Source organism: Pan troglodytes, chromosome 6 (genome assembly GCF_028858775.2).
Source record: "Pan troglodytes isolate AG18354 chromosome 6, NHGRI_mPanTro3-v2.0_pri, whole genome shotgun sequence".
Taxonomy (NCBI): Eukaryota; Metazoa; Chordata; class Mammalia; order Primates; family Hominidae; genus Pan; species Pan troglodytes.
This window is the reverse complement of record NC_072404.2, coordinates 122,415,797-122,442,134: the sequence shown is the minus strand read 5'-3', so window position 1 is coordinate 122,442,134 and position 26,338 is coordinate 122,415,797. Positions and strand designations below refer to the sequence as shown.

General features: G+C 40.1%; 1 protein-coding gene across 1 annotated transcript in view; it reads right to left on the bottom strand.

The window, feature by feature from the left end:
• Nucleotides 1-22,259, bottom strand: part of PRKAR2B (protein kinase cAMP-dependent type II regulatory subunit beta) — a 119,771-nt gene extending 97,512 nt beyond the window's left edge. The window contains exon 1 of the mRNA XM_001148361.6: nt 21,750-22,259. Within this exon, the coding sequence (XP_001148361.5) occupies nt 21,750-22,056 (307 nt within the window). The 5' untranslated portion in view covers nt 22,057-22,259. The remainder of the gene's footprint in view (nt 1-21,749) is intronic.
• Nucleotides 22,260-26,338: the final 4,079 nt, after the last annotated feature.

Below are 26,338 nucleotides of genomic sequence, written 5' to 3'. Positions count from 1 at the left end.
CAAGTGGCAGACAGGAGCCTTGGGCTCTAATACTGGCCACATTGCCTTCTGATGGCATAGATGAACCATGTAACCTTGACTTAAATTTTCAACTTGTGATATATGGAGAGTAAAATCTGCCCTGCTTCTTTCAGGGGGTTTTTCTGAAGAAAAAACCTGGCCAGGCATGGTGGCCCACGCCTGTAATCCCAGCACTTAGGGAGGCCGAGGTAGGCAGATCACCTGAAGTCAGGAGTTCAAGACCAGCCGGGCCAACATAGAGAAACCCCATCTCTATACTAAAAATTAAAAAAAAAAATTAGCCGGGCATGGTGGTGAGCACCTGTAATCCCAGCTACTCGGAAGGCTGAGGCAAGAGAATTGCTTGAACCCAGAAGTCAGAGGTTGCAGTGAGTGGAGATCCTGCCACTGCACTCCAGCCTGGGCAAAGAGCGGTACTCCATCTCAAAAACAGAAAAAACCTAAACATCTTTGGATGTACCTGTCAACTATAAATTCCTATTCAAATGTAAGAGACTGACGCTTATTTACTGTAAACTAATATTACCACTTTTTAAATATAAAAAATACACAGCAATACAAATTCCCAAAAAATGTTAACAGATGAAGGCATCTTAAAATGTGACAAGTCAAATTAAATTTTCTCAGACTTTTTGTTTTTACCTTTAGATTTTCTTATTCTGTGGATATTTGGTGAATACACACACACACACACACCCCACATAGAGAGAAAACTAGAGACTAGGATAGAACGAAAAAATAGGAAACATATTGTATGCCTGGAGAAACAAACAATATGATTTAAGAACAGAGTAAAATCCTAGCATTTTTAAGAGAATATAACCTAAGATCTCAGTGAATCCCCAAGGAAAAAAGACAAAAATATTTATATAAGGTTTGACTTTCTCCCCAACACTACTGCAGTGGAACACTGAGTCCTATGTTCCTATGAATATCTTCGTGCTTGTATAACCAGAGATGTCTTCTGTTGCCAAACTATATTCCACTAGATTAGTTTAGTTCCTACGCTCCCAAGAGACCCAGAAGTGTAACTGATTCAAGTCTTCTTTAATCCTTCCGTGTCCTTACAAGAAAAATCCTCCATTACTCTGGATAAACCGAAGAAGTCTCTCTATCTCAGCAGTGAAAACAGCCTCCCATACCTGCTGGACGGAGTTCTGCACCAGGCCAGCAGGAACTGCTTATCTGCTCACCTCTTCATGCCCAATGCCTATCACAGTGCCTGGCAGATAAAGGTGCTGAGTAAATACCTGCAGAATGCATCAATAAACTCTGCAAGGAAACAGAGCAAGTCTCCCTCTCCCCATTAATTTTGTTGCTGTATTGAGTGTGGATGCTGGGCACTGGAATTGTAAGAGAGTCCCTGCCCTTGAAGAGCTTATTAAGTCTAGTTGTATTTTCAAATACAATGGCTTCAAAGACTTACACCCTGCAAGTAGCTACCTAATTTAGAAATACTGCAGGTGAAAGAAAAATCCAGTAGAAGACTAAAAAACCTAAGATAATCTATGAAACTAAAAGGTTGATAGCAGTACACACAGTTTGCATCTCTGAGCATACTCCTGGGAGGGAAACTCCAAGTTAAAGAAACAAGAGCCCTGAGCTGTGATCTGCAGTCATAAACACACACACACACACACACACACACACACACACACACACCCCGAGCAAACAAAAATAAAAAACAAACTACCCTATCTACACTGGAGCTGTGTTAAATTAGCCTTTTGCAGAAAAGTGTTCATATACCCTAAGTGAAATATACACAATAATCTTGGATTCAGCTGAATAATTTTAGCATCCTTATCCTCCCATTAATCACCTTTTCTAGCAACAAACACTTTCTGAATCTGTTAACTGTCTAAATAAAATATTCTAGAAACTGTGTAAATTGAAACCATGTAACATAATTATTTTTGACAGAGTAAATATTTAGTGCAGAATAAATGAATTTCTCTTATGCCTGTGCTTCAAAAATTAAAGTGAAGTAAGGCTCACCCTTGAACCAAGGAATAATTAACTTTTTTAAAAGGTCAACAGCAAACAGGCAAATAAACAACAAAACTTGAAAATTTTTCTGATTAACCTAACACACACAACTTGCAAACTTTTAATACATACATAATTTCTGGTATTGAAAAGGACCACTTATTTTCTATATTTTTGTTAAAAGGTACTGAACCTTGACCACAATTATTAATACTCAGAGATACTTTACTCATCACTGTCTTGTAAGCCCTTTAAATACTATGTATTTCTAGATACACAGTGCCTAGGAATTTGTTGAGATTCAGCCTGTGAAGGGGCTCAAAGGTACAAGGACAGAATAATAGTTGGCGGGTACCCTCCAAGGCTTCATGGTCTTGGTCTCAAGGAGACACAGATTATGAACCATGTACCTCAAGGCACTTCTTATGAGACATAACGGGAGCTGTTTGAGAAGCCAGCACTTGGGAGACCACTTTTCTTCTTCCTTTTTGATTATACAGCAAAGAAGCACAGAGATCAGGTGTCCAACCCACTCAGACACGTGGATTACGGCTGGAGGTGGGGCAGAGTAAGACGAAATATCGATGCTCCTTCTGCTTTTACAAAGTGCCAACTTCAAAGACTTTCTTTATATTTACTAACCGAATTCCTCAAAATATAACTGACATTTTAGAATATGAAAGTAATAGAATGATTAAATTAGAAAAAAACATATTTTTGCTTGTGAATGAACATGAGTCTCCACTTCTTAATTCATGAGGATTTTACCAACAATGCCCTCTTAGAAAAAGAGAGAAAAATACAGTTTCAGCTAGAAGAATCCTAAAATGACTAAGTTTTTATAAAACTACACAGAGTTGAGGCAGTAACAATGTCAAGAAAAACATTCCCAAATACTTTCAGGATTTTAAATGTGGGCTCAGAGTTAAGTAGAAAGGAGTGGGAAACGCCACTGTCAAGACGATGTAAATTCACTTTCTGCTTCTCCATACACAAAACTGTCTCTTTTAAGTCTGTATGGTCAGATTCATGTAAAGAGCAGATTTATGGAGACCAATGTTCTGCTTGTAAGAGTAAACAATCCAAACTAGGCTAAGAACACCGGAAAAGCTGGAAGCTGCAAAGAGTTCAAATTGCTACATGTCTATAAAGTCACAACAAAACAGCTCCAGAGAAGGGTAATTGGGGAGAAACAAACGGGAAAAGACAGGAGGGAGACTTTGAAATGAAGAGCAACTGAGAGAATAATCAGGGATGTGATTAAGGTTGGCCTACTAATAAGAGTACGGTTATAGAAAATACCCATATTCAAAGCCTTCCTCATACAACTCCCAGAATGAAGATATTCCTGCCATTCCAGTCTCAGCTCAAATAACTCCCTCTCAGGAAGCTTTTCCCTGAACACCCAGTTTAAAGTTGCCCCTCTTGTTCCTTTCCATGGTATCATCCTGTTTCCTTTTCTCCAGAGCTGGCAAAAGAGACCTGTTTTATGTTTATTGTCTGTCTCCTCCTTCGCTACATTATAAGCTCCATGAGGGCAGGGTCTTTCCTTGTCTGTCTGCTTCATTACTGTATCCCCAAGGCTTAGAACACTGCTGGCTACAATATACATTAGGTTCAAAAATGCTAAAGCAATAGTGCTAATGAAAAATAATATAATAGGGGTGGCACCTAAAGATCATTTGGCCAGGCATGGAGGCTCATGCCTGTAATCCTGGCACTTTGGGAGGCCCAGGTGGGCAGATCACATGAGGCCAGGAGTTCAGCCTGGCCAACATGGTAAAACCTGTCTCTATTAAAAATACAAAAATTAGCCAGGCATGGTGGTGCACACCTGTAGTCCCAGATACTTGCGAGGGTGAGGCATGAGAATCGCTCAAACCTGGGAGGCAGAAGTTGCAGTGAGCTCAGATCGTACCACCGCACTCCAGTCTTGGTGACAGAGTGAGACATGGTTTCAAAAAAAAACAGCAAATGTTATGTATACAAGTATTAAGTTTCTGAAACCCATAAATTAAAATATATAGTACTGGCTAAAAACATAAAATAGACTTTTAACACTAGAGCTTGACTAGTCTTTGGCTTTTTTTCAAGTAGTATTATTAAAAGCAGTACCATTTATGCCCCACAATTATGAAAATGTAACCTGGTTTTAGTCTCTAACAAGAATAATGAAAGATTTCACAAGATAATCAGAGCAGAAGGCAATGGCATTTCTCAATAAAATGTGGGAAAAAAAGATTTCAAGAGTGTCCACATTTCCAATTTTTTTTTTTAAAAAAAGATGTGAAACTGACATACAATAAAATGTACAATTCAATGAGTTTTGATAAACATATACATCCACAACCAACACTCCAATCAAGATATAAAACATTTTCAACACCTTGGAAAGTTTCCTTGAACCCCCTTACAGTCAATTCCCACTATCTCATAGGCAATTACTTGTTAGGATTTCTACCACTGTAGTTTAGCTTTGCCTGTCTTTGAACTTCATGCAAACATAAGATTAATTCCTACTGTTCTTTTTTATTGATGAGTAGTATTCCCTTATATATATCTCCATTCTCCTGTTGATGGACATTTCAGTTTCCAGTTTGAGCTATTTTGAATAAAGCTTTTATAAATATTGTTTAATATTCTTCTAAATATTCAACCCTTTGTTGGTAATATTCATTGAAAAAACTTCCAGTCTTGTGCTTGTCTTTTCATTTTGTTTACAATAACTTTGGTTGAATAAAAGCATATGTTTACAACCATTTTGTAAATGTTACTTTTATTTCTCTTAAATACCTAGGAGTGGGATTGCTTGGTCATAGGTGGGTGAATGCTTAACTTTATAATATACCCACAGTTTTCCTAAGTGTTTATATCACTTTATGCCCTCCAGGACCATATACGAGTTCCAGCCAACATAAGGTATGTCTTATTTTACCCATTCTTGTGTGTGTTTAATGATGTGTGTGTTTAATGGTGTCTTACAGTGGTTTTAATTTTCACTATCCTGATAACTAAAAATATTGAGCACTATTCCACGTGCTTATTGGCCATTCTTATGTCTTCTTTTTTTTCCGAGACAGAGTCTCACTCTGTCGCCCAGGTTGGAGTGCAGTGGCACAGTCTTGGTTCACTGCAACCTTCGCCATCCCGGTTCAACCGATTCTCCTACCTCAGCCTCCCAAGTAGCTGGGATTAAAGGCATGTGCCACCACTAATTTCTGTATTTTTAGTGGAGACAGGGTTTCATCATGTTGGCCAGGCTGGTCTCAAACTGCTGACCTCAAGTGATCTGCCTGCCTAGGCCTCCCAAAGTGCTGGGATTACAGGCATGAGCCACCGCACCCAGCCATTCTTAGGTCTTCTTTATTGACGTGTTCAAGTCTTTGCTCAGTTTGATTAGGGTCTTCTTATTATTGAACTTTACCAGTTCCTGTTATATATTCTCAGCAACAGCAAATTAAAATGTATAATTTTTAAAATCCCAGTTGTGATAAGTTACATAGGAATAAACCTAAGAAAAGATAGCAAAATCCTTATGGAGAAAATTATAAAACATTATTGAAGAATATGAAAGGAAGACTGAATAAAGGGAGATATATCATGTTCATGGATAGGAAGACTCAGTATCATTAAAATATCTGTCATCTCCAACTTTGTTTATAAATTCAAGCAATTCCAATAAAACTACCAATAAAGATTTTCTACAAAACTGAAGAAGCATATCCTAAAAGTTTTATGGACTAATAAAAGCCTACAAATGATTAAATCATTTTAAAGCAAAAAAAAAAGTGAGAGTTACCATACCATATATCAAGACCATTTTAAAGTCACATTAATTAAGGGAAAGAGGCATTGAGGAAAGGACAGCAAACCCAATAGAACAGAACAGAAGCTTGAAGTACATTCACATGTATGTGGAAATTTGTACATTCACAAATAAATGGAAACTTAACATTTAAAAATCAGTGGGGGAAAAAATGAGTCAATACATGATGCATACTAAAATAATGAAATGAGATTCCCTAATTCATACCATATATAAGAATAAATTATAGATTAAAGCCTTAAAGATGAAACTGAAGACTTACAAATTTTTACAGGAAAATAAAGAGATTACCTTTTTAATTTGGGTTAGTGATGAAATCCTTAAACAAGGCAAAAAAAATCACAAGCAAAAGGAATGATTAACATTAGCCTACATTAAAATTAAAAATTATGTTCAAAGTTATTGTAAACAAAATGAAAAGACAAACCTAAGATTGGGAGATTTTTTTCAATGACTATTGCCAACATAGGGTTGGTAGCCAGAACATTAAAGGAAGGAAGGAAGAGAGGAAGGGAGGGCGGGAGGGAAGGAGAGAAATCCTTCTACAAATCAGTAAGAAAAACACAATCAGCCAGATGGGAAAAATGGCAAAAAATTTTCAAAGAAAATAAACTACAAATACAGTCAATGAACAGGAAAAGATGTTCAATGTCACTAGCAATAAGAGGAAAACAAATTCAATTCACAGTAAGATGCTATCTGACATCCATCCTACTGTCAAAGCTTGTTGAAATCTGACAATATTGAATGTTCGCTTCAATGTGAAAATCAGGGACTCATACTGCTGATGAGAGTACAAACTGGTGCAACGCCTTTATAAAGCAGATATGACAATGTGAGGTGAAGTCAAAGCTTGCACCCCTACAATCAACCTTTCCACACTTAGGTACATACCCTATAGCAGCAGTCCACAAACTTTTCGATCTCAAAATCTCTATATACTCTCAAAAATTATTTGCGTATATGGTTATATCCATTGATATTTATTGTATTATAAATTAAAACTGATAAATATTTAAAATATGAATTTAAAAGAACTTACACGTTACTAATAACATATTTTGATTAAAAAAAACTATATTTTCCAAAACAAACAAAGCTTAGTAAAATTTAGAATGACTTTGTTTTACATTTTTGCAAATCTGGTATGATAGAAGATGGCTGGGTTCTCGTATTTGCTCCTGCATTCAATCTGTCGCAATATCATACATCATGTACCCTCTGGAAAACTCCACCGTAAGCTATCATGCTGAGAGCATGAGAGAAAAAAAGGCAAAGAAAATCTTAGAAGTATTATTATAATTTTCATCCTATGGACTCTTGCAAGGTCTGGGAAGAGAGGGAAATGGTCCCCCAGAGGTATCCAGACCACACACTGAAAACTATCTTTAAAAACTACATTTGCCTAACACACATACATACACACACACACACACACACACACATTCACTACAGCACTATAACAACAAATTGGGAACAACCAAAATATTTACCAAAGAATGGATAAAGTGTATATTTATACAAGGGTATACTACATAGAAGGTTAAAATAAATGAACTAGAGAACTAGAACTACATGAATCAATGTAACATCTCAAATGCCCTTCTCAAAAACAAGTTGATGGATAATAATTTACATAAAAGAAACTTTTATAAGTGCAAAATTTATACAAATTTCTAACCTAATGCCTATGTAGTAATACTACAAAACCACATAACAGAAACACAAACACTAAATGCATCATGGTGGTGGTTATCTCTGGAGAGAGAAGTTGATGGAATGGGACAGGAGAGAGTACACGAGGGGCCTCCTCCTACTGCACATGTGGTATATTTTAAAAGAAAAAAAAAATAACAACTTTTTTTCTTTTTTTGAGACAGAGTCTTACTCTGTCACCCACGCTGGAGTTCACCGCAACCTTGGCCTCCTGGGTTCAAGCGATTCTCCTGCCTCAGCCTCCCAAGAAGCTGGGATTACAGGCATGTGCCATTACATCCGGCTAATTTTTGTATTTTTAGTAGAGATGGGGTTTCATGATGTTGGCCAGGGTGGTCTCAAACTCCTGACCTCAGGTGATCTGCCCGTCTTGGTCTCCCCCAAGGGCTGGGATTACAGGCGTAAGCCACTGTGCGTGGCCAGAAAAAAAAATAAAAAACCTTGAAGGATGCCAAAATGTTAAAATCTGTCAGAGCTAGAGGACTGCTTATATGAGTGTTCCTCATTTATCTGTGTCTTTCTGTATATTGAAAATACGTCACAACAAGTAAAAGAGAAAAAAAATTCTGCTCTACTCAGTTTTGGCAGATAAAAATCTCTCACTATGCTCCGATACTATCAGCCCAACCAAATTAGTTCCAAATGTACTTTAATGTAAAATGTGCTCCTAAAATATTTTTCATAAAATATTCTTTTTACAAACGGGTTTTTGTTAAAATTCAAACACTAAAATACCTTTTGGATTCCATTTAAGGAATTACAAGAAAGGTATTTCGAGGAATTATTATGCATCAAAAGTCCTAATATTGCTTGGCTGGTAAACTGCTGTTAACAGTCAAATAAAAAAATCAAAGACGTATGAACAAACTTCATGTAAAAACAAAGATCTCAAAAGATTGTCTTTATTTTCTTCTAAAAATAAATTATTAGCAATTTGTAGTTGAATAAGTACAGAATTATAAGTTTTCAGAATAAAAACACATACTAATGTAAGACTTGGAGATGTATTAATTTGTCCCACCATGAGCTTACTTTTATAAATATTATGACATGAGGAAAGGGCAACAAGCTGTCAATTTAATGCCAACTAATTGTTTGCCAATTAATTTGTATTTCAGGCACACAGTTATGTTTTTCTACAAGCATCTGCCTCATTTAAATAAAGTAACAATTTTCAATACTTCTACCTACAGGTTCCTAAGTTGTTCAAAAATTACCTGCTAAACCTTAAATTTAAGACCATAAACTTGGAGACTGTGTACACACACATCTATTTACTCTATCAGTTAAACACTGTTTCTCAGGGGAAAGGATGGTATGAAAACAAAGCAAAGCTTTATCCCATCTTTTTTTTTTTTTACTTTTTTTTCCAAGTCGGACTATTTACCTCAAATTTCAAATGGAATTAAAGGAGGACACAAGATTTAAAGAACTGCAAGTTTTAAAAAATTTGAAACACTTAACTAAAAGATTTAAAGACTTTACTTTCATATTTTTCATTAATAACTTTTTTAAAGTACTATTACTATACTGGCTTGAGAGCAATCTCTAGCTTATATTTCTAATCAAATTTCATTTTTTTAAAACTGTCGTGTTCTCACTGAATTCTAAAACTTGTATTTGTTTGTTTCCTTTTGGTTTTGTTGTGTGTTTTTTTAACACACATTAATGCTTAGTGTATGCCAGGTACTGTTAATTCATTTAATTCTCAAAACATCCCTCTGAGATAGGTACTATCTTTATTCCCATTTCATAGATGAGGAAAATGAGGCACTCATCATAAAATACGTAACTTATTCAAGGTCCCAAAAGTTATAAATGGCAGAGTCAGGCTTCAAATCTAGAGTCTATACCAAAATGAAATCACACTCTTAAAAAAGCTTCCACTATTTCAGATGTTTCACATAATTACTCTTAAGTTTTTGGCAACTAAAAGCAATCTGGTTTATTTTTGCTTTTTTCCATAAAAGCAAATTGCCAGGTTTAAAAAGTATGAGGCAAAGGAAAAGGAGCTCTAGTGACCACGTTTATGAAAATTAGTGGAGTGGGAAAAAAAAAAGAATGACATCACAGTACAGGAGAGAAGAACTGAGGAACGAGAGAACACATTCAGTTTAGGATAAAATTGTATGGAGGTGGCTGAAGAACATGCAAGCAAAGGTATTTGGTAAGCGGGTGGATATGTCCATTTCATTCTTAAAGAGACAGGTCTGTGCTGGAGCTAGAGGAAAAACTGGAGGAGTCCAAACAGCAAGTGGGTCTTGAGGGGTCAGCAGAATTCAAGCAACAGAGGGAGGAAGGCAGCTTGCCTTGCAGAGTGGCAGGAATGACGAGGAAACGCAAAAAGATGGAAATGGACAAAGCAGGTTCAGGGCAATAGATCAGTTTTAGATTAAGCACAGAGTTCACATAAGCAGATGCAATGACATACAGCATTAGTGGTTTGTGGGGGGCCAGAATGTCACCTCAATTACAATATGAAATCCTACAGGCAAAAGAAGCCTGTGCACGTGCGTTCTGTGCATTTTGTAGTGTTCAAATGTCAGGCCCAAGCCTCACGTTGTATTTTTAATACAACGAAGTCCAAATCTATGAGACCGAACTGAAGATAGGCTAAAGCTTTTATATTTTATGAAACATCTTAAAATACAGTAATGTAAAACATTACTAGGAGACTATTATTAAAAGTCTATTTAACATCGTCTCAGCCCAAAATGTCCTTAAGCTGACAGGCAACTTCAGCAAAGTCTCAGGATACAAAATCAGTGTGCAAAAATCACAAGCATTCTTACACCAATAACAGACAAACACAGAGCCAAATCATGAGTGAACTCCCATTCATAATTGCTTCAAAGAGAATAAAATACCTAGGAATCAACTTACAAGGGATGTGAAGGACCTCTTCAAGGAGAACTACAAACCACTGCTCAATGAAATAAAAGAGGATACAAACAAATGGAAGAACATTCCATGCTCATGGATAGGAAGAATCAATATCGTGAAAATGGTCATACTGCCCAAGGTAATTTATAGATTCAATGCCATCCCCATCAAGCTACCAATGACCTTCTTCACAGAATTGGAAAAAACTACTTTAAAGTTCATATGGAACCAAAAAAGTGCCCAAATTGCCAAGTCAATCCTAAGCCAAAAGAACAAAGCTGGAGGCATCATGCTACCTGACTTCAAACTATACTACAAGGCTACGGTAACCAAAACAGCATGGTACTGGTACCAAAACAGAGATAAAGACCAATGGAACAGAACAGAGCCCTCAGAAACAATGCCGCATATCTACAACTATCTGATCTTTGACAAACCTGACAAAAACAAGCAATGGGGAAAGGATTCCCTATTTAATAAATGGTGCTGGAAAAACTGGCTAGCCATATGTAGGAAGCTGAAACTGGATCCCTTCCTTACACCTTATACAAAAATTAATTCAAGATGGATTAAAGACTTAAATGTTAGACCTAAAACCATAAAAACCCTAGAAGAAAACCTAGGCAATACCATTCAGGACATACGCATGGGCAAGGACTTCATGTCTAAAACACCAAAAGCAGTGGCAACAAAAGCCAAAATTGACAAATGAGATGTAATTAAACTAAAGAGCTTCTGCACAGCAAAAGAAACTACCATCAGAGTGAACAGGCAACCTACAGAATGGGAGAAAATTTTTGCAATCTACTCATCTGACAAAGGGCTAATATCCAGAATCTACAATGAACTCAAACAAATTTACAAGAAAAAATCAACCAACCCCATCAAAAAGTGGGCAAAGGATATAAACAGACACTTCTCGAAAGAAGACATTTATGCAGCCAAAAGACACATGAAAAAATGCTCATCATCACTGGCCATCAGAGAAATGCAAATCAAAACCACAATGAGATACTATCTCACACCAGTTAGAATGGCGATCATTAAAAAGTCAGGAAACAACAGGTGCTGGAGAGGATGTGGAGAAATAGGAACACTTTTACACTGTTGGTGGGACTGTAAGCTAGTTCAACCATTGTGGAAGTCAGTGTGGAGATTCCTCAGGGATCTAGAACTAGAAATACCATTTGACCCAGCCATCCCATTACTGGGTATATACCTAAAGGATTATAAAACACACTGCTATAAAGACACATGCACACATGTATTTATTGCGGCATTATTCACAATAGCAAAGACTTGGAACCAACCCAAATGTCCAACAATGATAGACTGGATTAAGAAAATGTGGCACATATACACCATGGAATACTATGCAGCCATAAAAAAGGATGAGTTCATGTCCTTTGCAGGGACATGGATGAAGCTGGAAACCATCATTCTCAGCAAACTATCACAAGAACAAAAAACCAAACACCGCATGTTCTCACTCATAGGTGGGAAATGAACAATGAGAACACATGGACACAGGAAGGGGAACATCACACACTGGGGCCTGTTGTGGGGTTGGGGGAGGGAGGAGGGATGGCATTAGGAGATATACCTAATGTTAAATGAAGAGTTAATGGGTGTAGCACACCAACATGGCACATGTATACATATGTAACAAACCTGCACGTTGTGTACATGTACCCTAAAACTTAAAGTATAATAAAAAAAGTCTATTTAAAATATTTACATGCCTAAGAAGTTTTCAATCATTTTACATTCATACACATTTACCATTAGACAGTGTTCAATATTTTAAAAAACATTTGCACACCTACTGTGAGCAAAGCACAACACATACAGGAAAGACTTAGAAAGAGAGGGTATATTCCTGCACATTCTTGCCTACCTAGACTGAGGACCCTTGACATCTGCAAAGTTGACTGATGGAGGCCATATTCATCCTACCATATTGATAGTATTAACGTCAAGGAGGGAAACTTGCAAAAATATTTGGTAGGGTAAAATATAAACTAAACCTTTGGGAAAAGAGTGAGATTTAGCAGAAAGACAGGGAGAGGGGAGTGAGAATTCAGGACCAAGAGAATGACTTAACACAAGAATATTTGGCTATATCAATTTAGAATCATGTCATGTGCCGCTATATACTGTGGTTTTTGTTTGTTTTGTTGTTTTGTGTTGTTTTGTTTTGTTTTGAGATGGAGTCTCACTCTGTCAAGCAGTGCTGCGATCTCAGCTCACTGCAAGCTCTGCCTCTCGGGTTCACGCCATTCTCCTGCCTCAGCCTCCCGAGTAGCTGGGACTACAGGCAATTGCCACCACGCCAGGCTAATTTTTTTGTGTGTATTTTTAGTAGAGACGGGGTTTCACCAAGTTAGTCAGGATGGTCTCGATTTCCTGACCTCATGATCCGCCCGCCTCGGCCTCCCAAAGTGCTGGGATTACAGGCTGTGAGCCACCACACACGGCCTACTGTGTTTTATTTACTACTTAATGGATATTTACAAAAGAATTGCCTTTCTTTCATGTATTTTTACACTTATTTAATAGGTAATCCAAGCACATGCTAAACATTTTTCAAAAGTTACAAGAAAGCAAATAGTGAACGATCTCTCTCCTAACAAAATAACCTGAAATACTCTACGAAATTGCATTTCTTTTCAACTATTTTAAACTTTAGACTTTCTTCTAATTCTGACCGGTATTTCCATAATTTACTGATTCCTAACCAGAAGACTATAATATGATTCTCTTTGTCCCATCCACAAATGTTGCACCAAAAACATTACCACTATACAATTGGAATTCAAGGTATATACAGGAAAACAGGTTTTAAAAGAAAAAGCCTGGATTTTCCCCTTCAGGTAACGTAGTTTTACTTCCTTTTTATAAGATAGAATTTTCCTCTGTATTCTGCCAACTTCTGTTGAGTCAATTAACTTACCGAGTGACTGTCTTTTAAAAAAGACACACACACACACACACACACACACACATACACACACACACTCTCTTTATAATCTAGAAGCTTGAATCAGGGAACCAAAATTGATCATGGCTACGTTATATATTACTAGAGTATCAATTTAAGTGGTATTGTTTAGAGCTGTAGTCTCCAAAATGGGGTTCATGTATGCCAAAACAGTGTATAAGGCTATATGTTGGGATGTAGGAGAAAATTACAACTTGCTTAGAATTGCTTTTTACTTCCTCCTTTCAAAATTTATATTGTAGGAAGCTTTATCATACATATAAGTCAATATATTGTCACATGTATAAAATTTATCAACATATATTGGGGTGTACACTCAAATATATTTTGCTAATAAAGGTATATAATAAAATAAATTTAGAGAATTAAGCAGCTCAGTACATGAGGTGATTATTTCTAAAATAAATAAATGTAGGCTGGGTGTGGTGGCTCTTGCCTATAATCCCAGTACTTTGGGAGGCTGAGGCAGGTGGGATCACTTGAGGCCAGGAGTTCCAGACCAGCCTTGCCAACATGGAAAAACCTTGTCTCTACCAAAAATACAAAAATTAGGCAGACATGGTGGCACACACCTGTAATCCCAGCTACTCAGGAAGCTGAGGCAGGAGAATCACTTGAACCCAGAGGCAGAGGCTGCAGTGAGCCAAGATGGCACCACTGCACTCCAGCCTGGGTAACAGAGCAAGACTCTGTCAAAAACAAAATAAAATAAAATAAACAAATGTACTGAGTTTCTAAGGTACATGAAATGCTAATTTGGGTTGAATAGACAGAGAATGCAAATTGTAAAAGGGAGAGATCAATGCAGGGCTAGCCTGCAAACTTTTAGAGGGAAAAGTAGGTAGCTTATTTTTTGATATGTGCTTATTTTCAACCACGTTACTGCTAAAAGAATTACTGAAATGAAGTGTATAAACCGTGGTTGAAGAGGAAGACCCTGAAGTCAGATCACCAGGTTCAAACCTTGATTCCACCAATTACTCTGGGGAAGACTAAATCACATATGTGTAAAGCATCTGTTCAGATGACAATGTGTAAAGCACTGTTCCACATCTGATACATCAGTAGTCAAAAATGTTAATAATAACTAGTATTAAATAAAAAGGACACCATTTATTTATTTTTTTGAGACAGAGTATACCTCTGTCGCCCAAGCTGGAGTGCAGTGGCGCAATCTCGGCTCACTGCAACCTCCGTCTCCAGGGTTCAAGCGATTCTCCTGCTTCAGCCTCCCAAGCAGCTGGGATTAAGGCGCCCGCCACCACGCCCAGCTAATTTTTGTATTTTTAGTAGAGATGGGGTTTCACCATGTTGGCCAGGCTGGTGTCCTATTCCTGACCTCAGGTGATCCGCCTGCGTCGGCCTCCCAGAGTGCTGGGAATTATAGACATGAGCCACCGTGCCCGGCCTAAAAGGACACCATTTAAAAGACATTAGTTTTCTATAATAATGAGAACGAAACAGCGGAATCATGTTTTAATTCAACATGACCTTTGAAAAAGATGCTTTTTGGGTGTAACTGAAATATACTAGAACAAATGGAACAAACGGCTTTTTTCCTTCTCTTTTTACCCCCCAAATTCCCCTCAACATCACTCCCATGGACTATTTTGTCTTGGAACAGCTAATGTAAATTAAACAATGTCATCCTTAGTCAAACAGATACAGGAATAACTGTATACAGTATATCTTCTTGGCTTCACTTTTATGTGGAACATGTGTTTACATTTTGACCTTTTGTCTTTTTTTTAATTAAGAAACATTTTTAAACAGCAGCAACTGGAAAGGCCTTTTTTTTTAGTTTCCAAACATATTAAGCTACACATGGCAGAGCCTATTGCTGAAACATTTATAAATGTTACACCAACTGTTTATAGTTCTGATTTTCTTATTTGATTGTTTTGTTGTCATGTAAGCCATGACCTGAAAATTTTAGCTCAAATTCTTTCCATAAAATTACATAATGAAACCGTCTGAGTCATTTTGAATTTGTGAAGCACAAAATTCGCTCTCATAAAATAATGATAAGCATCATACTGAGGTTTTTAGAGTAGGATTTTGTGACTGTCCCAACCACAACTAGATGATATAGATAAGACAGGAAGGACAAGAACAGGATCAAGAACACAGTAAGAATTCATCCAATTCAGAAAAATCACTGCATTGTTGTTTCTTTTCCATTGTCTCTTCTTAAGCAAGTGATAGGAAAATATAGTCTAATATTAGATTTCACTTCATTGAAAAAGAATCAAAGAACAAAAAAACCTGGAAATTCTGAAGACAAAAGTACTTTCCTTTAGCCCATCCTTTTAAACCTTATCAATCAACTTGATGGAAGACAGAAAAAATTCATATGATGTAAGTTAATATAAATAGCGCACAAAATGTTGGCAACAGTTGTATGAACAAACTCAAATTTATAAGGCCAAAACCTACCAAATTTGGATAAGGAACTTCTCTGTCTCTCACCTGCCCCATCTATTAACAAAATCGATCATACATACTATCTATGAGGCCATCTCTGACAAAAGGATGGTGTCTTAAGTCTAGGCAGGGAGCAGTGGCTCACGCCTCTAATTCCAACACTTTCGGAAGCTGAGGCAAAAGGACTGCTTGAAGCCAGGAGTTCAAGACCAGCCTGGGCAAGAAAGGAAGACCCATCTCTATCAAAAAACAAACAAAAACAGAAAAAAATGAAGTCTAAAGAGAGTAAATGTAAGACGAATCATTTCTTTTTTCTTAAAATAAGAACTATCCTACCTTCCAAGTTTCACACATTGTTTCTAATAGGCCATCCCAGATCGCAGCACTTTCTGTGATTCTCCACACTTCTAAAGTAGACCCTGCAGTTAGTCACTTCAGTCTTCTTCACTGAATCTCTCACCTTAAAATATTCCATCATTCCCCAACCTCCACTGTAGGACTTTATTACTACTACTACTGACAAACGATTTTCTTAATGGGTCAAAAATAAACCCCAAATTGATGGATTCATAGGTCCCCTGTTTGTATTTGCACAACTGAAAAAGAAACACAATTGTTTTTCAACATAGCTGTTAACAAAATCTTGACGGCTGGAAATTTACTGGAATCCATGGAATGAGATTTGCAACAATAAAATAACCATTCAATATTCACTCCTGTTCTACCCAGACACAGCACATCAATTTATGTGCATCCACAAAAAAAAAAAAAAAAAAAAAGCTGGTAACTGTCTTATCTAAAATAATAGCTAAATGGTTTGGTTTTTGATAGAAAAATTAAAGTACTAATGCTTCAATTTCTGTTTAGGTGTTTCCATTGTATGTCTTCAAAGTATAAGTTACTCAAGCAAGCCTTCACAACTGGTTTTACTTCTCTCTTGCTCTCTCCCTCCCCCTTTCCCTTCTGACTTCATTATCTTTCTCCCTCTACCACCCTTCTTCCAAAGCCCAAAGTAATAGATGGTAAGAGAAGAAGTTTTTTGGTTTCCCAATTTCAACCCCTAAAGCAATCCACTTACTATTACTAGTAAAATGAATAATATTCTTAACTTCTGCTTTGAAAATCACAATCACTATCTCTAACTCAAAATAAGTTTTATTATCTTTTCTGACACTATTGTTTTATGCTCATAACTAAAATAATGGCTTCAATATTTTAGCCATTGTCATGAATGATTTAATCCATTTCAGGAGGATTTAAAACCACCATGTAAATCTCTAATAGCCAAAAACTATAAAGTCTCATTAATTACAAAATCCTGGAGCTCTTAGCTACAAATTATGAGCTGAAAAGATATGGATTTTATTACTGTATAACATTAAATCCTAAGTAAAACTGCCACATAAGCTCATTCCCTGCTTCATCTCGCCAAGAAGTGCAATACTGGATTCATTTCCATAAAACACAATGAAATTGCTATTCTGCAAAAAAAAAGTATATAACTCTGTAAGATTTTATATCAATGATATAAACTTTACAATATTTTGCTTGACCTTAAGGATGTTTTGTAAATTCTCCAAATTCCCTTTGAACTGTAAAAACCAAAAGGTAGGTAAGATTCCAACAAGACTGGACATGGGACAGAGTTAAGAGGATTAAGCCACAGTTATTACATGGTAAATTTCTATTTATTACTTTTGATATGCTTGTCTTATGGGGTATGAGTCTATATTTTTGGTATGTGTATCTACTTTGAACTCTAGATCTTTTTCTTCTATAACTCAGAAAATCAGCTCTTTATTTTCTATCACGGTAGTTATTTTTTCTCCCAGGTTGACTGCTCTGCATGTGCCCATGTGTAGTTAATTTTGTTTCTGACCACTTGTCCATTTATCAGAATAATCTGAATGGTATTTACTTCATTTTTTGTTTCAGCAATTCCACTGAAGAAATTATTGGGCAACACAAGATCTCTTGATGATGCCTATATAAAATCATGAATTACCACAGATTTTACTCCAAACTAGTACTGATGCAATGCTATAGCCTACCGTAAACCTTCTAAGAAATTCAAGGCCTAGGGACGCTACCCTTTCAGACATGACACGTCAGACTGTATTTGCTTTCTCTAGGACGGGGAAGAGGGAGACACAGTAGATGCCAAGAGGTTTCCATTATGGCTTCTTTCTGGCCTTTGAGAGTTTCCCTAGAAAGGGTCACCATAAGCCACTATCATTCTAACATCTAAAGCTTGCTCTTTCAACCAGAATTGATAGCAAATGGAAAGTAACAATTAGAATTTATAAGACTGGAAGAGAATAGGAGAGGGAAAAGAAAGCTATTAGAAGAGGAAGGGATCCTTTGGAAAGGTAGGAAAGAAGATGACCTTCACCCATCTGACTGTTTGCTCTAGCGCCACCTACAGCCACACCACCTGACCCTCAAAAATCACCGACCCCTGGCCAGACAACATTTTTTCCAGCTAACTGCAGGTGCCTGGCTTATTTGATTAAACCACATTATAAGGTCAAGGTCACATGCTTGATCCCTACGTTTGTCCTACGTTTGTCAATGGGCACAAGTTGCATGGTCAAAAACTTGCCTTTTAACTCCAACCTCTCATAAATACCATCACTTACGTTAAAGACATTCACAAGAGAGGATATGAACCAACAATGCAAATCCATCAGCATTACTAAAAAAAAAAAAAAACAGGAAAACCTGACTTGTGAGTCAGCCCACAGAACAAATTCCATTTAAGAACTCCCTGATCATCCTGGGCTTCAAGGTTAGATACATAAGAGTAAGAAATCAGGCTTCCCTACTTACTCGTTTTATGTGTGACCTTGGACAAGTTAATTTTTCAGAACTTTAACAATAAAACACATTAAGGGTCCCAAATAGAGCTTGACATATAAGGGATACTCAGGTTATGCTAGCCCCAGCCCCATCTGGAGATAGAATCGGGCAGTCAAGAGCACAGGGATGAAGCCAGGTCCACCTGTATCCCAATCTTGATTTTGCAGCTCACGTGAAACACTGGGCAAGTGATGGCCTTATCGTTCTCATAAAGCTGAGACAAAAAAATTAAAGCATTTAGACAGCACACAGCAATTGTCAACTAATGGCAATTATGTTTTAAATGTTAAGAAGAATATAGTATTATCACTATCTGTTAATGTTTTCCAAAGTACAGTCATGGAACTATTGATATCAGAATGACCTGGGTGGGATGTCTACTGAGGGGGAAGAAAAGGATATCATGTCCCATCTCAACCTATTTAAAAAAGCTCTCCAAAAATGGTACAGGGTAATGGTCATTTCTGAATCAAACTTCCTTGAGATAGCTATGAAAATTTCAGAATTACTGACCCAGCAGGTCTTGTGCTGTGTCATAGTAAATTAAGACTTGTTTTCCAATCCTTATTCTTTACTATGCCAGAATTGCCCAGTATCTGGGGTTCTTTTCTAATGAGACACATTTCTGGACATAGATGTCAAACTGATAGGCTCATACTTTTTAGGATCACTCCTGTTTTTTCCCCCAATGGTACTATTTTGACTTTTTTTTTTTCTTCTAACCAGGGGTCAGCAAGCTATGGCCTTGATCTGCAGCTAATTTTGTACAACCCCAACCCTCAGAAGGTGTATGTGTTTTAAAAGAAAAAATGAAGAAGAAGTGATCAAGACCACATGTTGCCCTAAGTCTAAAACATTTACTATCCGGCCCTTTACAAGAAACCTTGCCAATCACTTTGTAGCCTATAATTAAATGTTTTTCAACTGGAGGTCTCAATACAATTTAAAATAGGGAGAAATAACTGATTCAAATAGGAAACATCAAAAAGCACTGCATCTGACAGAAGGAAGTACCTGTACTATTGCCAAAGTTTCTGTTATACAGATGTATGTGCCTCCTGGATAATGATCAAATTGTATTTGGTTGCAGTCAAAAAGTTTTAAAGTCCTTGGGGGTGAGGCTAGGGAGTAAATAGTGCAATTGTTTAACAAGTTTAACTTGTTTAAGTCACACTGAGCAATTTTTACAGCAAAGGTGCCTTGGAGAATATAAAGCCATATAAAATGACCCCTGCTGTTCAGAAGTTAACGGCTTATTTCTTCACTACAAAATGAAAATGGAATCTTTTCTGTGCGCAATATATTGTTATAAGGAGAAAATGCAATCATCAATGCAAAGTACTTCAACAAATGCATTATACAAACAAAATATTCTGATTGTATTAACAACATATCATACAGAATATATATATATATGGTCTTTACCAAGCCCCTTAGTTCCTAGTTTTCTCCAACCTGGGAAAAGAGTCCTTTTTTTCCCCTTTGTGTGTGTGCACGAACATGTCAGGAGCATAAAAGAAGTATTAGATATCTCTGCCCTTTCTGTCATCCGTTACTGGCTGCTGCTTCTTACCTATTTAAAACATGCATTCTTTTCTCTTTCTCGTTTCTGGTAGGAAAAGCTTTTGATTCGATTCTTGTGCAAAAAGAATTATTAAGACTATGTTTATCCTCTTGGGGAAACATTTAGAAGTCCAAAATTAAAATTGTAAGTAACAAGCTTCACTTTTATCTTCACAGAGCACTAATTTCCAGGGTTTCTGGGATTGTTTTGGACAAACTAAAACTACACTAATTTTATAATCCATTTCAACATGTAATCCTGCAAAGAAAAGAAACATCTTCCTAGGAGCATACACAAGGAAATGAAATGACACTTTTAAATGTTTTCATTTTATGAAATACACTGCGGACACACAAACCACAAGCAGTGTAAATAAATAAAAGCTGGTGCAATGCTGCATGCATGTTTGCCTTACACCACAAAGAGAAAACACTTGCACACTGCACTCCATGGTATTTTAGCTTGGGTTGCCATAAAAATGAGATTTGGGCATGTTGTGTAATACAGGGGGCTGTAAATGAGGGTGTGTGTCTGGGTGTGTTAGGGAAAGAGGGTTGTAAGCAGAAGGGGTGGGACTTGCCAGGAGCAGCTATTTGAGAAAATTCCTTTTTCTTTCCCATTCATTCTTTCTAGCTCTACTGTCTGGCACAATCCTTACAATTACTCACTGGCTTTTCATTCTAAAGACAACCAACAAGCTTTCAGAACTTCCTAAGGTGTTTTTCTCATACACTTTTAAAAAAATAAAGCACCAAATCATTCAATATGTCTTTTATATAAAAAGCAAACCATTAACCCATTTCCTCGTTCCAAAGACCCCCGTGGGTTTCAGACTAAATAGAATCCTTTGTTACGTGTCCAAAAATAACACAACACGGTATTGGTAAATTGGAAAATAATAGATAACTCTTATTTCCAAGAATGTCAGAGCTACTGGCCATAAATTTTCTGCCCCAGTGAGTCCAATTTCATGCTTCTTTTAGTGAATCTACCGTCCTAACAACAGTAAAGCCAATCATATTAAACACGGTTCTCCTTTTCTCTTTCGACATTCCATTAATAAATACCAGGGCTGAAAGAAGACGCCAAGCGGGCCAGTTTCTTTATGCACAATGGTATCCTCTAAGCGAAATACCTCCAACCACAGCGAAAGTTGTCTTTCTAGCAGATGCCCACCCCAACCGGCCCAGGCAGAGGGGGCAAAGGGTAAGAGGGAAGCGTAACATCCCAGCTCTCCCACCTCTAGAGGAAGGGAAGAGGGTATGACAGAGAGCGGAGTAGGAAGGTGGGCGAGTGGGAGAGACAGAAATGGATGCTGAGGGGGTGGGCGAGATGGGAAGGTAGGGAAAGGTGGAGAATGCGGGGAGAGGTGGGTGCGCAAAGCGGCAAGATCCGAGAGCACAGCGGGGAGCGGTGGGGGGCAGCGAGGGGATCCGGGGTCGCGAAGGGGGGGGTCTGGTCCTCACCATTGAACGCCCCTGCGTCCGCGGGCGCCGCCTCCTCCTCCTCCCCGTCCTCGGAGTCGGAGTGCATGGGCTCCTCGGCGAAGTTGACCCCCTTGCTGGGGGTGCCGCCCCCGGCAGCGGCGCCCAGGTCCCCCCAGGTCCTGCCCTCATGGCCGAAGCGCGCGGTGCCTTTGCGCTCGTTCTCCTGCTGCAGGCGGGTGAAGTGCTGCAGCGCGAACTCCAGCAGGTCCGCGGGCTGGTGCCTCAGCACCTCCACCGTGAAGCCCTGCAGCAGCTCCGTCAGTCCCGCCGGGATCTCGATGCTCATCCTGCCTCCGGGGCGGCAGGCGCCTGGGCGCCGCCCTCGCCCCCTCCCCGGCACGGCCTAGGGCCCCGCGGCTGCCGAGCGAGCGCCTACGGCGCTGGCGCGCTACCGGCTGCGAGCGCGGCGCACTGGGCCCCGGCGGCCCGGCTGGCCCGGCCCGCGGCTCCCGGCGCGCGTCTGCTCCGTGTGGTGGCGGCGGCTGAGCGAGCGCGACCCCGGGAGGGCTGGCAGCATCTCCTGCTCCTCCCGCTCCAGCCGCGGCCGCGCCTCTCCCCCGCCCGGGCGCCCCGCCCCCGCCCCGCCGCGGTGCGCGGGAGGGGGCGCAGGAGAGCGCGCCCACGTGACCCCCGGAAACCATGGCAACCTCCGTTGGCTGGCGCCGCGCACCCGCCTGTCAGACCACCGCAGGGCTGCGCGCCCGGGCCGGGTGAGGCGGAGGGAGGCCCAGCGAGGCCGCCTTCGTGTCCACCTGTCCGCGCGTCCAGGAGTGGGCTGGCCACTCGCCCCGCTTCCCAGGCGTCATTCGCCATGGTGAACCCCCGCAGAGGTGGTGCCAGGAGATTTGTCTTGAAACTTCAGCCTCCACCTTAGTAGTGGCATTTTATTTTCCTTCTAGAATCTAGTTGCATGATAAGTGTTGCTAATGTCCTTTGTTTAAAGTCTTATGGTGGTACTGGTTCTCTTTTGGACAAAGAAATGCTACCCCATCTTTGTGACGTCTTTCTTTTTCTTCCCCACATTTTATCCAGCCTTTCCCGATCCATCCTGTTTATTATGTTTCGTCTTACTGATGCTATTCCGTTGTGCACTCCACGCATTTACTATTTATTGAGACAAAGGCACCATTTATTGAGAGGCACCTATCAAAGTTAGTTGATCTCTTTTAAATAGAATAGTGCAGGATGAGGCGCTTATTATTTTGAAACTTGCCTTTATGCTTTGAATGATTTTTGACTTGTATCTCCAAAAATTGAAATACTTCAGTATAAAGAAAAATAGAATTACTAATGTGTGCTTTTAAAGTAGAAGGCTTTGACTTTGAAATGAGGCTTACTTTGCAAATGTTTACAATTTTGAAGTAGAGAAAATTGTCTTTTGTCAATTAAATGCTATTTAAGTACGCATACTTCATTTTCTACAATTATCATATCATTGTAAATAAAATATTTCAAGAGCAAGCTCACTTGGTTATTCTGATTTATCTTCCCACCCACGGAAGAGTAAACACATGACTGGGGAAACTCCAAGTCTAGAAATCAGAGATGTAACGAACTAGTCCCTCTTGTAAAAATGGATCTTGATGTTAACCCTTTGTTAATGATGCATCCTGTATTGACTCCATGAGCCAATGTATTTCTCTATTTTCATTTCTTAACAACTTTATAGTAATAATGTTACATTGCTTTAAATATACAGTAGTTAAGTGCTTCTAATTGTGTCGAGCATTTTAAGAATTAAACTTTTGGCCGGGCGCAGTGGCTCATGCCTGTAATCCCAACACTTTGGGAGGCCGAGGTGGGCGGATCACCTGAGGTCAGGAGTTCAAGACCAGCCTGGCCAACATGGTGAAACCCCATCTCTACTAAAAATACAAAAATTAGCGGGCATGGTGGCAGGCACCTGTAATCCCAGCTACTCAGGAGGCTTAGGCAGAAGAATCGCTTGAATCCAGGAGGCGGAGGTTGCAGTCAACCGAGATCGTGCAGTGCCATTGCACTCCAGGCTGGGGGACAAGAGTGAGACTTCGTCTCAAAAAAAAAAAAAAAAAAAAAAAAAAGAATTAAACTTTTATAAAATATGGTGAGCCTCACATGTCACCGGTTGGAGCACAATGTTAGTACTACTCTCTACCGTGTAAGCATTATTATTTTTACGGATCTGGTAATCTAAGATGCATGTGTATCACCTGAATTTGTGATAATATTTGTATTAATTATGATAAACACTGCTCACATGTGGCAGAAAATGCGAAATACAATAGCTTAAGATTTATTTCTCTGGAATCTAAATGTGGGCAGTTCAGAGTTGGTATTGAGAGGTGATAGCGTGCTGGCAGTCCTCACAGCCCTCACCCGCTCTTGGTGCCTCCTCTACCTGGGCTCCCACTTTGGCAGCGCTTGAGGAGCCCTTCAGCCCGCCGCTGCACTGTGGGAGCCCCTTTCTGGGCTGGCCAAGGCCTGAGCCAGCTCCCTCAGCTTGCGGGGAGGTGTGGAGGGAGAGGCGCGGACGGGAACTGGGGCTGCGCGTGGTGCTTGCGGGCCAGCGCGAGTTCCGGGTGGGCGTGGGCTCGGCGGAGCCCGCACTCGGAGCGGCCGGCCGGACCCACCGGCCCCGGGCAGTCAGGGGCTTAGCACCTGGGCTAGCAGCTGCTGTGCTCAATTTCTCGCGGGCCTTAGCTGCCTTCCCGCGGGGCAGGGCTCGGGACCTGCAGCCCGCCATGCCTGAGCCTGCCCCCAACTCCGTGGGCTCCTGTGCGGCCCGAGCCTCCCCGACGACCGCCGCCCCCTGCTTCACGGCGCCCAGTCCCATCGACCACGCAAGGGCTGAGGAGCGCAGGCACACAGCGCGGGACTGGCAGGCAGCTCCACCTGCAGCCCCAGTGGGGGATCCACTGGGTGAAGCCAGCTGGGCTCCTGAGTCTGGTGGGGACGTGGAGAACCTTTGTGTCTAGCTAAGGGATTGTAAATACACCAATCGGCACTCTGTATCTAGCTCAAGGTTTGTAAACACACCAATCAGCACCCTGTGTCTAGCTCAGGGTTTGTGAATGCACTAATCGCCACTCTGTATCTAGCTATTCTGGTGGGGACGTGGAGATCCTTTGTGTGGACCCTCTGTATCTAGCTAATCTGGTGGGACGTGGAGAACCTTTGTGTCTAGCTCAGGGATTGTAAACACACCAATCAGTGCCCTGTCAAAACAGACCACTGGGCTCTACCAATCAGCAGGATGTGTGTGGGGCCAGATAAGAGAATAAAAGGAGGCTGCCTGAGCCAGTGGTGGCAACCAGCTCGGGTCCCCTTCCACAGTGTGGAAGCTTTGTTCTTTTGCTCTTTGCAATAAATCTTGCTACTGCTCACTCTTTGCGTCCACACTGCCTTTATGAGCTGTAACACTCACCATGAAGGTCTGCAGCTTCACTCCTGAAGCCAGCGAGACCACGAGCCCACTGGGAGGAACTCCAGATGCGCCGCCTTAAGAGCTGTAACACTCACCGCGAAGGTCCGCAGCTTCACTCCTGAGCCAGTGAGACCACGAACCCACCAGAAGGAAGAAACTCCTAACACAACTGAACATCAGAAGGAACAAACTCTGGACACGCCACTTTTAAGAACCGTAACACTCACCGCGAGGGTCTGCGGCTTCATTCTTGAAGTCAGTGAGACCAAGAACCCACCAATTCCGGACACAGTGTGGTACTCCATGATCATCAGGGACCCAGGCTCCCTCCAGCTCATTGCTCTATGATCCTGTCTGTGGTCCAAAATGGCTGCTCCAGGGCCAGTCATATTTTAGCTAAGAGGAAAGTGAAAAAGAGAAGGGAAGCTCCCCTCCCCTCCCTTCCTTCTAGGAAGTTAAACGCAATTCCTCTTCTATCCTCTTGGCTAGAACTTAGTCAACATGGCCACACCTTTGGTGTGGCAAATTGCATTTTCCAAAGACGGCTACAACAACATCTCCTACAGTGTGGCGTGGCCACTACTCACTAATGAATTGAAGTCTTATTTCCCCTCCCCTTGAATCTGAATGTGCTTGTGATTTCTTTGACCAATAGAGCATTGTAAAAGTCAAGTCAGCATGATAGAAGAAGCCAGCCCTGTACTGGATGCCCTGGCTGAAGCCTTGTTCCACAGAATCTGTGAGCATAATAAAAAGGTTGTTGTAGGCCTCTAGGTTTTGAGATAATCTGTTACACAGCAATAGCAACTGAAACCAATGGCTATTAGGAAAGTTTGGAAATGTAATATTTATTTTGAGCAGTCACGTGCCAAGTAAACATTTGGGAATTAAAAAGAACCAAGTCTGGACGGGCACAGTGGCTCACTCCTGTAATCCCAACACTTTGGAGGGCCAAAGAGGGTGGATCGCTTGAGCCCAGGGGTTCGAGACCAGCCTGGGCAACATAGGGAGACTCCATCTCTATAAAAAAATACAAAAATTGGCCAGGCTTGGTGGTATACATGTGGTCCTAACTGTTCGGGAGGCTGAGGTGGGATAAGCGCCTGAGCCCAGGGAGGTCAAGGCTGCAGTGAGCTGTGGTTGTGCCACTGTACTCCGGCCTGGG